Below are 13,998 nucleotides of genomic sequence, written 5' to 3'. Positions count from 1 at the left end.
GGCCCATATCTTTAATAAGAGAGAATCTCATCACCACCTTTTGACATTCACTGCCATTATCATCGCTGTATAATCCATGATCAACATTCTGGGATTAACGTTAACCAGAAATTGAAATGAACCAGCCATATGAGTAATATGGTTACAAGAGGTCAGAGGCTCAGAATTCTTTGACGACTAACTCACCTGCCGATTCCCCACCGATGTTCACCATCTACAAGACACAAACCTAATAGAAGGTTCCAGCACATGGCTGTGTTCACCCTGATCAAAACCCACCTCGTGAATGGTTCCAATGTCCTGGATTCTAAAGCCCTTCCTCCTTCGTCATTTTTCTACTCATGCTTTTGTTTACTTTATCCTCTTACACTCACTTGTGTGGTGGTACAAAAATGACTAGTTTTGAGGTCTTACTTGCTACTTCACTACCTGCGTCACTTAATTCAGACTGTGGAACTTCATTCTTTCTACCTATGTTGATGGCACTGATGTGAAAGATATTTAACAACCCCTCAGGGCATTCTGCTCATGATATCCATGATCTTGGAACAAAAGAGCCAAAATAACATCCTTGATTCAGGTCTGCAGCTCCAGAAGCACCTGCCTGTTCCACTGGCAAATCTCCTGTCAATATTGCTCTTCCTGTTTTCTTTCTGCCCCCTTGTGGTACCATGTGCTCTGGCTGCATTCCCCAGATGAACTATCACTCTTCAGAACTCAATACTGGTTGGAGAGTGAGATGAAGTGTACGACCTGTCTGTTTCTTTTGAATGCCTGGTAGTCACTCATTCCCTTTATCGCTCCATACGCTTAAGTTGCAGGGTGACTGCATCTGTGAACATGTTATCCATGAAGTTCTCAATTATCTTATTGAAGCACACAAAATTCTCACAGGGCTCAACAAGGTGAATGCAAAAAGAATGTTTACCTTAGTTCAGGGCTCTGGAGCCCAGTACACAGTCCAAGAATAAGACCATTTAGGACTGAGATGAGGAGGAAATTCTTAACTCAGAAGATGGTGATTCTTTGGAATCCTCTACCCCAGAGGGCTATGGAGGCTCAGCCATTGAGGATATCCAAGACAGAGGTCGATAGGTTTCTAGATATTAAAGATATCAAAGGATATGGGGATAGTACGGGCAAATGACAATGAGGTAGAAGATCAGTCATGATCTAGTTGAATGGTGGAACAGGCAGGAGGGGCCAAATGGCTGACTGTCTCCTATTTCCTATGATCCTAACCTTATGGATGAGCCCCCGAGATACCGTTTCAAACATCAAAACCCAGGGACATGTTCTTTTCTAGTTGATCTGTGTGAGAATTAAAACAACAACCAAGAAACGCAAAACTAGTTAATTTTCAGATTGTCTCGATAATGTTTAAATTACCTGTGGTAGTTGTTTGGCAATATCTCCTCCAACAAAGACAGCCTCCAGATAAACCCACAGGTTTTGTACTAATAGCCACTGTTCTATTATAGTTGTGCATGTTGTCAAATTGTGCACCCAGAGTTGAATATCCTTTTTATAGTAAGCATTATATCTGCAAGTGATAAACAATTTCAGAAATCAAATAAGTTATGGTGAATTACAGGATTCATTTGAAAAATATATTTCTTCAGTTAGAACCGTAAATTCTATTAAGTGGATAGCTCCTGTAGGAAGCTCGCATGGATGACAGAAGCACAGAATTGTTCGTGTAGAAGGAGACAATTTGACCCTCATGTCTGAACTGGCTCCCCAAATGAGCAATTCACCGAGTGTTATTCCTCCATCTTCTTCCCATAATCCTGCAGATTGTTTCTTTTAAAATAATCAACTCAATCTCTCTTAAATGCCTCTATTGAACCTGGCTCCACCACATTCTCAGACAGTGTATTCCAGACTCTAAACACTTGCTATGCGAAAAATGTATTCCTCATATTGCTTTTGTTTCTTTTGCCAATGTCTTTAAGTCTGTTCCCTCTTGTTCTCAATTTTTTCACAATTGGGACTGGTTTCCCCTGCTTCTTCTGTCAGGCCCCTAATGATTTTGAATATTTCTTTCAAATCTCTTCTTAGCCTTCTTGTCCCTAAGGAAAAGACACCCAACTTTTCCGATCTGTCTTCATAACTGAAGTTCTTCATTCCTGGAATCATTCTTGTAAACCCATTCTGCCTTTATATCCTTCCTAAAATGTGATGCTCAGAACTGTAAGTTATAGGTATTATAACTAATTATTATATAACTAATATGCCAGCTAAGGTCTAACTAGCATCTATATGCAACATGTCCCAAGGCATGGTACATGGGGGAGACCATGGAGACGCTACAACAACGGATGAATGAACACCGCTCGACAATCACCAGGCAAGAGTGTTCTCTTCCCGTTGGGAAACACTTCAGCGGTCACGGGCATTCGGCCTCTGATCTTCGGGTAAGCGTTTTCCAAGGCGGCCTTCACGACAGACGACAGCGCAGTCGCTGAGCAGAAACTGATAGCCAAGTTCCGCACACATGAGGATGGCCTCAACCGGGATCTTGGGTTCATGTCACACTATCTGTAACCCCCACGACTTGCCTGGACTTGCAAAATCTCACTAACTGTCCTGTCTGGAGACAATACACATTTCTTTAACCTGTGCTTAACGCTCTCTCCACTCATATTGTCTGTACCTTTAAGACTTGATTACCTGTACAGACTCGCATTCCAATCATTATTTTGTAAATTGAGTTCATGTCTTTATATGCCCTGTTTGTGAATAGAACTCCCACTTACCTGACGAAGGGGCAGCACTCCAAAAGCTAGTGGTTTTTGCTACCAAATAAACCTGTTGGACTTTAACCTGGTGTTGTGAGACTTCTGACTCTGATCCTGCCACTACTTTCTAAATGCTCCACTTTAAAGTCCTTGATAATGGATTCAAGAATTTTCCCCACTACCAATGTTAGGCTTACTGGTCTATTTCGCTGTTTTCTCACTACCTTCCTTTTTGAATATTGGAGTGACATTAGCTACCCTCCAATCTGTGGGGACTGTTCCAGAGTCTATAGAATTCTGGAAGATGACCACCAATGCATCCACTATTTCTAGAGCCACTTCCTTAAGGACTTTGGGATGTAGATTATCAGGCCCTGGGGATTTATCCACCTTCCAGACTCTAAATCGGTAAGGGAATTAAGGGTTATGGGGATCAGACGGGTAAGTGGTACTGATCCACGTCAGATCAGCCATGATCTTATTGAATGGCGGGGCAGGCCCGAGGGGCTAGATGGCCTACTCCTGCTCCTATTTCTTATGTTCTTATGTTCAATGCCATCAATTTTCCCAGCGCCATTTCTCTACTAATATTGATCTCCTCAGTTCTTCCCTCTCACGAAATCTTGCATTCTCCAACATTTCTGGTATCTGATTTGTGTCCTCTTTTGTGAAGGCAAAACCAAAGTATGTATTCAGTTGTTCAGCCATTTCTTTGTCCCCTATTATACATTCCCCTGTTTCTATCTGTAGGGGACCTACATTTGTCTTCACCAACCTCTTTCTCTTCACGTATCGAAAGGAATTCAATGTCAGTCTTTATGTTCCCTGAAAGCTTACTTTCATACTGCGTTTTCTCCTTCTTAATCAATCCCTTGGCCCTTCTTTGCTGAATTCTAAGCTGCTCCCAATCCTCAGACCTATTATTTTTCTTGGCCAATCTGTATGCTTCTTCCTTGGATCGGATACACTCTCTAATTTCCTTTGTAAGCCATGGATTGGCTCTCTTACCCATTTTGCTTTTGTGCCAGACAGGAGTAAACAGTTGCTGCAGTTCCCCCATGCATTCCATGAATGTTTGCCATTGTCTATCCACTGTCATCCCTTTAAGTAACTCTCCCCAATCTATCAAGGCCAATTCATGCCTCATATCTTCATAGTTTCCTTTATTGAGGTTTAGCACCATAGTCTCTGAATCAACTCTCCATCGTGATAAAAAAATGTACTCCTAAGCACTCCTAAGTTGTCTACACCAGGAGAAAAGGTAATGGTGAAACTCATGACAGACAAAAAGGGATTAGGAATTCGCTGAGAAGGGCCTTTTATGTGGTGGTTACAGGGTAGATGTGCGCCTTGATTGATAAGAATTGTGACCCACGGTGGAGACACTGGATTCAATTAAAATCTTAACCCAGTGAGAAACCCCAAGATAACAAACCTGACCCAGTGATTGAATGATTTATTATAATAGCAGAAGTAGAGAGAGTTTGATTAGATCAAGTTTGTTCTGATTACTAATTTTAAGGCCATAAAGCACTCTGGATTGTATTACAGATTATATGCTAGTGAAGGTACCTGGAGCTCTACAACGATAACTACAACCAAGGCACAGCACCAATCAAGAACAACCAGACATCCCCCAACACAGGAGCAAGTCAAGTCGAGAGCACGTACAAAGTGTGGTGCGGTGATTCAGTAAGGGACTGTGTCCAGCAGGGGGAGGTGCAATGTTGATTGGCTTTAGTCAGCAAGGGACTATGTCCAGAAGGTCATAGGGTGGGGGGTGGCTGGCAGCCCAGCGATGTACAGGAGGAATGGGGCCTGGGAGCCCAGTCTTGCACAGGGGGAATGGGGCCTGGCAGCCCAGCGATGTACAGGGAGAACGGGGCTTTTAGCCCAGGGATGTATGGGGGAGAGGGGCCTTTAGTCCAGCGATGTTTGGGGAGAACTGGGCTTTTAGCCCAGTGATGTCCGATGGAGGGTGGTGAGAGACCAGCGATGTCTGGTGGGAGAGTGCAGGGTGAGAGGCCAGCGGTGTCTGGAAGGATGCCATGAGAGGCCATAAATGTCTGATATCCGGGGTGAGGGGGTGGTGAGTTGCCAGCAATGACCAGGGGCAGGGAGGTGGTGAGAAGCCAATAATGTCTAATGTCCGGGTGAGGGGGTGGTGAGTTGCCAGCAATGACCAGGGCCAGGGAGGCAGTGATAGGCCAGCGATGTCCGTCGGGGGAGGATGTGCACTGATCTCCCAATATGGCCCCCTTAGCACTGTGATGCCAGCCTCTCTGGCAGGTTTAGGCTTTGCTCCCTCCCCACCACCAGCGTAAATCCCCTGACGGACTCTGTATTGCACACCCAAAAAATCAGCGGGACAACCTCCTGTTTCCCCGCCGTTGGGCGCTTAGAATTGTTTTGGGAAAATCGCACCCAGTGTTTGCAAGGACATTCAATCGGAAGTGCTGTGTGGCACAATTACCAGTTGATTGCTTAGCAAACCTGGCCATAATTCTTAAAATTTCCCCCTAAACTTCTCCCTTCAAGCTCCTTCTTTATGGCCATCTTTAAAACTTAGATTGGTGTCCAAGCTCTTCGTCACCCACCTAACACTGTTGTCATTGCCTTGCAAATTGTTGGGGCAGAACCTTACTGGTTCGCCCCGTCCATCAATGGGCAGAGTGAGCCAGTAAAATTGCGCGAGAGCTGAGAAATCAGGCTCAATCCTCTCGCAATCTTGCCGGAAACAGAGGTCAGCCTCTCGCCCATTTCTACGAGAGGCTGAATAATGTATTTAAATTTATTTAAATGTTCATTTGTACAGAATCATTGAATCCCTATAGTGCAGAAGAAGGCCATTTGGCCCATCGAGTCTGCACCAACCACAATCCCGCCCAGGTCCTATCCCCATAACCCCATGCATTTGCCCTAGCTAGTCCCTCTGACACTAAGGGGCAATTTAGCATGGCCAATTTGCCTAACCTGCATATCTTTGGAGGAAAGCGGAGCACCCGGAGAAAACACACGCAGACACGGAGAAAACGTGCAAACTCCACACAGACAGTGACCCAAGCGAGGGATCAAACCCGGGTCCCTGGTGCTCTGAGGCAGCAGTGATAGCTACTGTGCTATCATGCCACCCATGTATCTGTTTAGCGAGCCCTGCGCTCAATCGTCTGGGCTCATTTGCCTTGAGGGAGGCAGTGACATAATAATATCACTGGACTAGCAATCCAGATACCCAGGGTAACGCTCTGAGGACCTGGGTTTGAATCCCGCCATGACAGATGGTGAAATTTGAATTCAATAAAAATATCTGGAATTAAAGTGATGACCATAAAACCATTGTCAATTGTCATAAAATCCCATCTCATTCACTAATGCCCTGTTACCAGAGAGGCAGTGCTGGGTAGACTAATGGGACTGAAGGTGGACAAGTCCCCGGGTCCGGATGGAATGCATCCCAGGGTATTGAAAGAAATGTCAGAGGTAATAGTGGATGCGTTAGTGATTATTTATCAAAACTCGTTGCATTCTGGGGTAGTGCCGGTTGATTGGAAAACGGCTAATGTTACGCCGCTGTTTAAAAAAGGAAGGAGACAAAAGGCGGGTAACTATAGGCCGGTCAGCTTAACGTCTGTAGTAGGGAAAATGCTGGAATCCATTATTAAAGAGGAGATAGCAGGGCATCTGGATAGAAATGGTTCGATCAATCAGACGCAGCATGGATTCATGAGGGGAAAGTCGTGCTTGACGAACATGTTGGATTTTTATGAAGATGTGACTAGGGCGGTTGATGGAGGAGAACCGGTGGATGCGGTGTTTTTGGATTTCCAAAAGGCGTTTGATAAGGTGCCCCATAAAAGGCTGCTGAAGAAGATTAGGGCACACGGAGTTGGGGGTAGTGTGTTAAAGTGGATTGGGGACTGGCTATCCGACAGGAAGCAAAGAGTCGGAATAAATGGGTGTTTTTCCGGTTGGAGGAAGGTAACTAGTGGCGTGCCGCAGGGATCGGTACTCGGGCCGCAACTGTTTACCATTTATATAGATGATCTGGAGGAGGGGACGGAGTGTAGGGTAACGAAGTTTGCAGACGACACAAAGATAAGTGGAAAAGTGAATCGTGTGGAGGACGGAGAAGATCTGCAGAGAGATTTGGACAGGCTGAGTGAGTGGGCGAGGATATGGCAAATGGAGTATAACGTTGAGAAATGCGAGGTTATACACTTTGGAGGAAATAATAACAAATGGGATTACTATCTCAATGGAAACAAATTAAAACATGCTACCGTGCAAAGGGACCTGGGGGTCCTTGTGCATGAGACGCAAAAGCCCAGTCTGCAGGTACAACAGGTGATCAAGAAGGCAAATGGGATGTTGGCCTATATTGCGAGGGGGATAGAATATAAAAGCAGGGATGTCTTGATGCACCTGTACAGGGCATTGGTGAGGCCGCAGCTGGAATACTGTGTGCAGTATTGGTCCCCTTATATGAGGAAGGATATATTGGCATTGGAGGGAGTGCAGAGAAGGTTCACCAGGTTGATACCGGAGATGAGGGGTTTGGATTATGAGGAGAGGCTGAGGAGATTGGGTTTGTACTCGTTGGAGTTTAGAAGGATGAGGGGGGATCTTATGGAGACTTATAAGATAATGCGGGGGCTGGATAGGGTGGAGGCGGAGAGATTCTTTCCACTTAGTAAGGAAGTTAAAACTAGAGGACACAGCCTCAAAATAAAGGGGGGTCGGTTTAAGACAGAGTTGAGGAGGAACTTCTTCTCCCAGAGGGTGGTGAATCTCTGGAATTCTCTGCCCACTGAGGTGGTGGAGGCTACCTCGCTGAATATGTTTAAAGCGCGGATGGATGGATTCCTGATCGGTAAGGGGATTAAGGGTTATGGGGATCAGGCGGGTAAGTGGTACTGATCCACGTCAGATCAGCCATGATCTTATTGAATGGCGGGGCAGGCTCGAGGGGCTAGATGGCCTACTCCTGCTCCTATTTCTTATGTTCTTATGTTCTTTAGGGAAGGAAATCTGTCATCCTTACCTGGTCTGGCTTAGATGTGAATCCAGTGCCACAGCAATATGGTTGACTGTCAAATGCCCTCTGAAATGGAGTGCAGTTTTGGATGGGTAATAAATGCTGGCTGAGCCAGCGATGCCCATGTCCCATAAAAATGGATTTCAAAAAACTAATGGCCTCGCTGGGAGAGGTTCTCTCCAGTGAGGAAAACACCTGGTCCCCATGAATGGGGAACAGTCATGTTGCCCTCGCCAGTAGAACCAGAAGCCATTGAAGCCCACCAGGGAGGCCGAGGGCAAGGGTGAGGTGCCCCTTCAGCAGTGCCAGCCTGGCACCTTGGCACTGCCCACCAGACACTGCCGGGCTGGGTCTATGGGGGATATGGGGGCAGGGCCTACCGCGGGCATGGAGTCGAGGCCTGAAGGGTGCAGGGCCTGGAGGGGGTAGGGCCAGGTTAGGGAGGCCCAATTAGGGAGGGAGAGGTGTCTTGTTGCTGCTTTGCAGCTCCGATCAGTGGGGTGTGGGGGGGGGGGGGGTGTGTGGGGGGGCACTGCCCCTCTGCAGCTCTGATAGGTGGGGTGAGGAGGGCAGCCTGCTGTCACTGTGCAGCTCCAATCGGTGAGAGGGGGAGAGCAAGAGATTGGTCTGGGTGGTAGGGGGATGGTGGGGTCTATATTGTTGGGCAATGAGGGGCTAGCGATTGACCGTTGGCTCCCATGATTGTGAGGTGGGAGGGTTTAAACTGGCTGCAGCACCAGAGGGCTGACAGATCCCTCTTTCAGGCCCCTGCTGTTGCTATTGCTCATGTGCAGACCTCTGGGTCTGCACATGCGTAATAATTCCCTCTGCTGTTCGAATCGTGTATGTGCAGTCACGAGAAATGGTCTAGCCCATTTTTTCGTGCACTATGTGCACAGGATTGGGTGCAAAAACTCATCCAAAAACGGATTTGCTAGCTGGATGCTTAGAATTTTTCTCATAAAATTCCACCTTGATGTTTGTGTTGTAAATTGTTGCCTGTACCTGTTACTGAGTAAAGAGCTTAGGATCATTAAACTGTCCTCCATCATCATTATAATTTCTGCCGTTTCCAGTCCTTTTAGCAATAGTTCACCTCGATTTTTAAATGCAGAGAAACTCAAGGTCTGACTGGTCCAGGTTTGCATCACTTGATTTAATTTTGCTTCAATGTCCTTCTCTTTCACAGAAGATATGCAGATATCCTAAAAATGAAGGATGAATGTTACCATCAGTGATAGCCTTTTACAGTGATCCCATCCACTAAGGCACTTCCCCGTTGCCTCATAAGCCTCTCCTGTCCAGCCTTCAGTCCACAATTCCACCCTACCTCTGCTCCTTCCAGCTTCACATGCTTCCCTTGTCCTGCCTTGGTGCAAAGTTTGCTCATGGCACCCAAGTGAAGTCACACAAGATCCTTGGGAAGGAGAATGCAACACGGACCTCAAGGTCATGGATGAAGTGAAGCTTGCCAGGTGCACATCTCTTATATATATAGTTGGAAAACAGACTGTTTTAATTTTCAGAAATCTTTGTTTCTTGGTTGGCCACTGGTGAGGTACTAGAGGATTGGAGGATAGCCAATGTTGTCCCGTTATTTAAGAAGGGTAGCAAGGATAACCTGGGTAATTGTAGGCCAGTGAGCTTGACGTCAGTGATAGGGAAATTGTTGGAGAAGATTCTTAGGAATAGGATCTATATACATTTGGAACTGAATAGTCTTGTTAGCAACAGACAGCATGGTTTTGTATGTGGGAGGTTATGTCTCACTAATTTAATTGAGTTTTTTGAAGAGGTGACAACAATGATTGATGAGGGAAGGGCTGTGGATGTTGTCTACATGGACTTTAGTAAGGCATTTGACAAGGTCCCTCATGGTAGGCTGTTGCAAAAGATTAAATTGCACAGGATCAGGGATGAACGAGCTAGATGGATTCAGAACTGGCTTGGTTATAGAAGTGGGCAGCGCTCCGAAAGCTTATGGTATTTGCTACCAAATAAACCTGTTGGACTTTAACCTGGTGTTGTGAGACTTCTTACGTTGGTTATAGAAGACAGAGGGTAGTTGTGGAAGAATGTTTTTCTGAATGGAGGTCTGTAACAAGTGGTGTTCCGCAGGGATCAGTGCTAGGACCTCTGCTGTTTATAATATATATAAATGACTTGGAAATAAACATGCTGGTCTGATTAGCAAGTTTGCGGATAATACTAAAATTGGTGGAGTTGCGGATAGTGATGAAGACTGTCAGAGAATACAGCAGGATATAGATAGGCTGGAAAATTGGTCTGGAAAAATGGCAGGTGGAATTTATTCTGGACAAATGCGAGGTGATGCATTTTGGTTGATCCAATTCAGGTGGGAGCTATAAAATAAAATAAATGGCAGAACGATCAGACACACAGAGATCTGGGCGTGCAGGTTCACAGATCCTTAAAAATGGCAGCACAGGAGGAAAAGGTGGTGAAGAAAGCAAATGGCATGCTTGCCTTCATCGGAGAGGGCATCGGGCATAAAAGTTGGCAAATTATGTTGCAGATATATAAAACGTTGGTTCGGCCACATTTGGAATACTGTGTCCAATTCTGCTCATCACACTACCAGGACATGGAGGCTTTGAAAAGAGTACAGAAAAGGTTTATCAGGATGTTGCCTGGTATGGAGGGTATTAGCTATGAGGAGAGATTGAATAAACTGAGATTGTTCTGTCTGGAAAGACAAAGGCTGAGGGATGACCTGATAGAAGTTTATTAAATTATGAGGGGTATAGATAGAGTGAACAGTTGGAAGCTTTTTCCCCAGGGTGGAAATGACAATTACAAGGGGGCACAAATTCAAGTTAAACGGGGGAAGGTTCAGTGGAGATGTGCGGGGGGAAGTTTTTTTACGCAGAGGGTGGTGGTGGCCTGGAATGCACTGCCACATGAGGTGGTTGAGGCAGATATGTGAAGGACATTTAAGACTTATCTGGATAGACACATGAACAAATGGAGAATGAACAGAAGGATACAGGCGGTTGGTCTGGATAGGACAATGTGATTGGCACAGGCTTGGAGGGCCAAAGGGCCTGTTCTTGTGCTGTACTGTTCTTTGTTCTTTTGTTCTAACCCTCTTTGGTTTTATACAATGTTCTAGAATTTGGGTATCCTTGACCCGAGAAGTATGATTTAGAATTTCTTCTCTTGGAACTAATTCTATATCATTCTCACGTGGTATAGCAGCGAAGATACAATCATCAGGCAACTCAGATTCAACTACATATTCCATAATAGTATTCACAATACTTGGCACTAAAGAAGCTGGTACTTCTGGAGATGATTCTGAGGAATCATTTTGAGATGACAACAATCAGTCAGCATGGCATCGACAAACTAGTTCATCTTCAGTTTGAACCGTGTAAGAAATTGGACCTGTTTTTGACAAAACTAAGTCCGGTACCCATTTCTCATTTACAATATAATTATATGCACGTCGAAATTAGTGTTGTTTTGCCCTCACTTCTCGTCTAACAACTTGAGATTGTTGTTGATGCTCTGCTATCTCTGAAGTTTCTGGAGGTAATAACAGGTGAAACTATTCTCATTTTTTCTTTAAATTTGCAAATTAAACAAATTTGCAATGATAATTTCCTGATCCTAGAAAGGACTTCAAATGCATTACATCGGACATGGTGCTTCTAAAATAACTTCTATCTTTTTTGGTGCTTTAAGTATTTACTATCAATAAGGTGACCCAAATACTGGACTGACGTCTGGAAAACATCACATTTTTCTTTCTTGATACGCAGGCCACTTGCTTGAAGATATTCCAATGTTGCTTCTAAATTATTCAAGTGCACCTGTTCATTTGACTCTGGAATTAAAATATTATTGAGGTAACGTTGTACACCAGAAAATCCAAAGCTGATCCATCAATCTTTGTAATAGAACAAAGAACAGTACAGCACAGGAATAGACCATTCGGCTCTCCAAACCTCCGCCAATCATGATGCCTGCCTAAGCTAAAACCGTATGCACTTACGGAGTCCGTATCCTTCCATTCCCATCCTATTCATGTATTTGTCTAGATGCACCTTAAATGCTGCTATCTGACCTGCTCCCATCACCTCCCCGGGCAGCGCAATCCAGACATTCACCACCCTCTGTGTAAAAAACTTGCCTCACACATCTCCTCTAAACTTTTCACCACACACCTTAAACCTATGTCCCCTAATACTTGATTTTTCTACCCTAGGAAAGAGCATCTGACTATCCACTCTGTCCATGCCACTCAATCTTGTAGACCTCTATCAGGTCGCCCCTCAACGTCTGCCATTCCAGTGAGAACCTTGAATACAGGAGTTGGGACATTTTGTTAAAGTTGCACAAGACATTGGTCAGGTCACACTTGGAATACAGTGTACAGTTCTGGTCATCCTATTATAGAAATGATATTATTAAATTAGAAACAGTGCAGAAAACATTTACTGGGATGCTACTGGGACTTGATGGTTTGAGTTATAAGGGGAGGCTGGACAGACTGGGACTCTTTTCTGTGGAGCGTAGGAAACTCAGGGATGATCTGACAGAGGTCTATAAAATAATAAGGGACATAGATCAGCTAGATAGTCACTATCTCAAAGGTAGTGGAGTCTAAAACTAGAGAGCATAGGTTTAAGGTGAAAGGGGACAGATGCAAAAGGGTCCAGAGGGGCAATTTTTTCACACAGAGGGTGGTGAGTGTCTGGAACAAGCTGCCAGAGGTAGTAGCAGAGACAGGTACAATTTTGTCTTTTAAAAAGCGTTTAGACAGTTGCATGGGTAAGATGGGTATGGAGAGTATGGGCCAAATGAAGGCAATTGGGACGAGCTTAGTGGACGGCACGGTAGCACGGTGGTTAGCAAAGAACAAAGAACAAAGAAAATTTGGCCATCCAAGCCTGCACCGACCATGCTGCCCGACTTAACTAAAACCCCCTACCCTTCCGGGGACCATATCCCTCTATTCCCATCTCATTCATGTACTTGTCAAGACATCCCTTAAAAGTCACTACCGGATCCGCTTCCACAATCTCTCCCGACAACAAGTTCCAGGCACCCACCACTCTCTGTGTAAAAAATCTGCCTCGTACATCTCCTTGGAACCTTGCCCCTCGCACCTTAAACCTATGTCCCTGAGTAATTGACTCTTCCACCCTGGGAAAAAGCTTCTGACTATCCACTCTGTCCATGCCTCTCATAATCTTGCAGACTTCTATCAGGTCTCCCCTCAACCTCCGTCGCTCCAGTGAGAACAAACCAAGTTTCTCCAACCTTTCCTCATAGCTAATGCCCTCCATAACAGGCAACATCCTGGTAAATCTTTTCTGTACCCTCTCCAAAGCCTCCACATTCTTCTGGTTGTGTGGCGACCAGAATTGAACACGATATTCCAAGTGCGGCCTAACTAACGTTCTATAAAGCTGCAACATGACTTGCCAATTTTTAAACTCAATACCCCGGCCGATGAAGGCAAGCATGCTGTATGCCTTCTTGACAACCTTTTCCACCTGCATTGCCACTTTCAGTGACCTGTGTACCTGTACACCCAGATCCCTCTGCCTATCAATACTCTTAAGGGTTCTGCCATTTACTGTATATTTCCTATCTGTATTGGACCTTCCAAAATGCATTACCTCACATTTGTCTGGATTAAACTCCATCTGCCATCTCTCCGCCCAAGTCTCCAACTGATCTATATCCTGCTGTATCCTCTGATGGTCCTCATCGCTATCCACAAATCCACCAATCTTTGTGTCATCCGCAAACTTACTAATCAATCCAGTTACATTTTCCTCCAAATCGTTTATATATATTACAAACAGCAAAGGTCCCAGCACTGATCCCTGAGGAACACCACTTGTCACAGCCCTCCATTCAGAAACGCACCTTTCCACTGTTACCCTCTGTCTTCTTTGACCGAGCCAGTTTTGTATCCACCTTGCCAGCTCACCTCTGATCCTATGCGACTTCACCTTCTGCACCAGTCTGCCATGAGGGACCTTGTCAAAGGCCTTACTGAAGTCCATGCAGACAACATCAACTGCACTACCCTCATCAATCATCTTCGTCATTTCCTCGAAAAACTCAATCAAGTTCGTGAGATACGACCTCCCCTTCACAAAACCATGTTGCCTCTCACTAATACGTCCACTTATTTCCAAGTGGGAATAAATCCTGTCTCGAAGAATCCTCTCCAATAATTTC

The 13,998-nt window shown here is 45.1% G+C and overlaps 1 protein-coding gene across 1 annotated transcript in view; it reads right to left on the bottom strand.

The window, feature by feature from the left end:
• Window positions 1-13,998, bottom strand: part of LOC144493944 (dynein axonemal heavy chain 8-like) — a 1,661,706-nt gene that overhangs the window by 724,672 nt on the left and 923,036 nt on the right. Inside the window, exons 41-42 of the mRNA XM_078213521.1 lie at window positions 8,782-8,981; window positions 1,390-1,543 (exon numbers count right to left, since the gene is read on the bottom strand). Of these exons, the coding sequence (XP_078069647.1) occupies window positions 1,390-1,543; window positions 8,782-8,981 (354 nt within the window). The remainder of the gene's footprint in view (window positions 1-1,389; window positions 1,544-8,781; window positions 8,982-13,998) is intronic.

This window comes from Mustelus asterias, chromosome 5 (genome assembly GCF_964213995.1).
Source record: "Mustelus asterias chromosome 5, sMusAst1.hap1.1, whole genome shotgun sequence".
NCBI classification, from domain to species: domain Eukaryota; kingdom Metazoa; phylum Chordata; class Chondrichthyes; order Carcharhiniformes; family Triakidae; genus Mustelus; species Mustelus asterias.
This window is presented reverse-complemented; position numbering and strand designations above follow the sequence as displayed.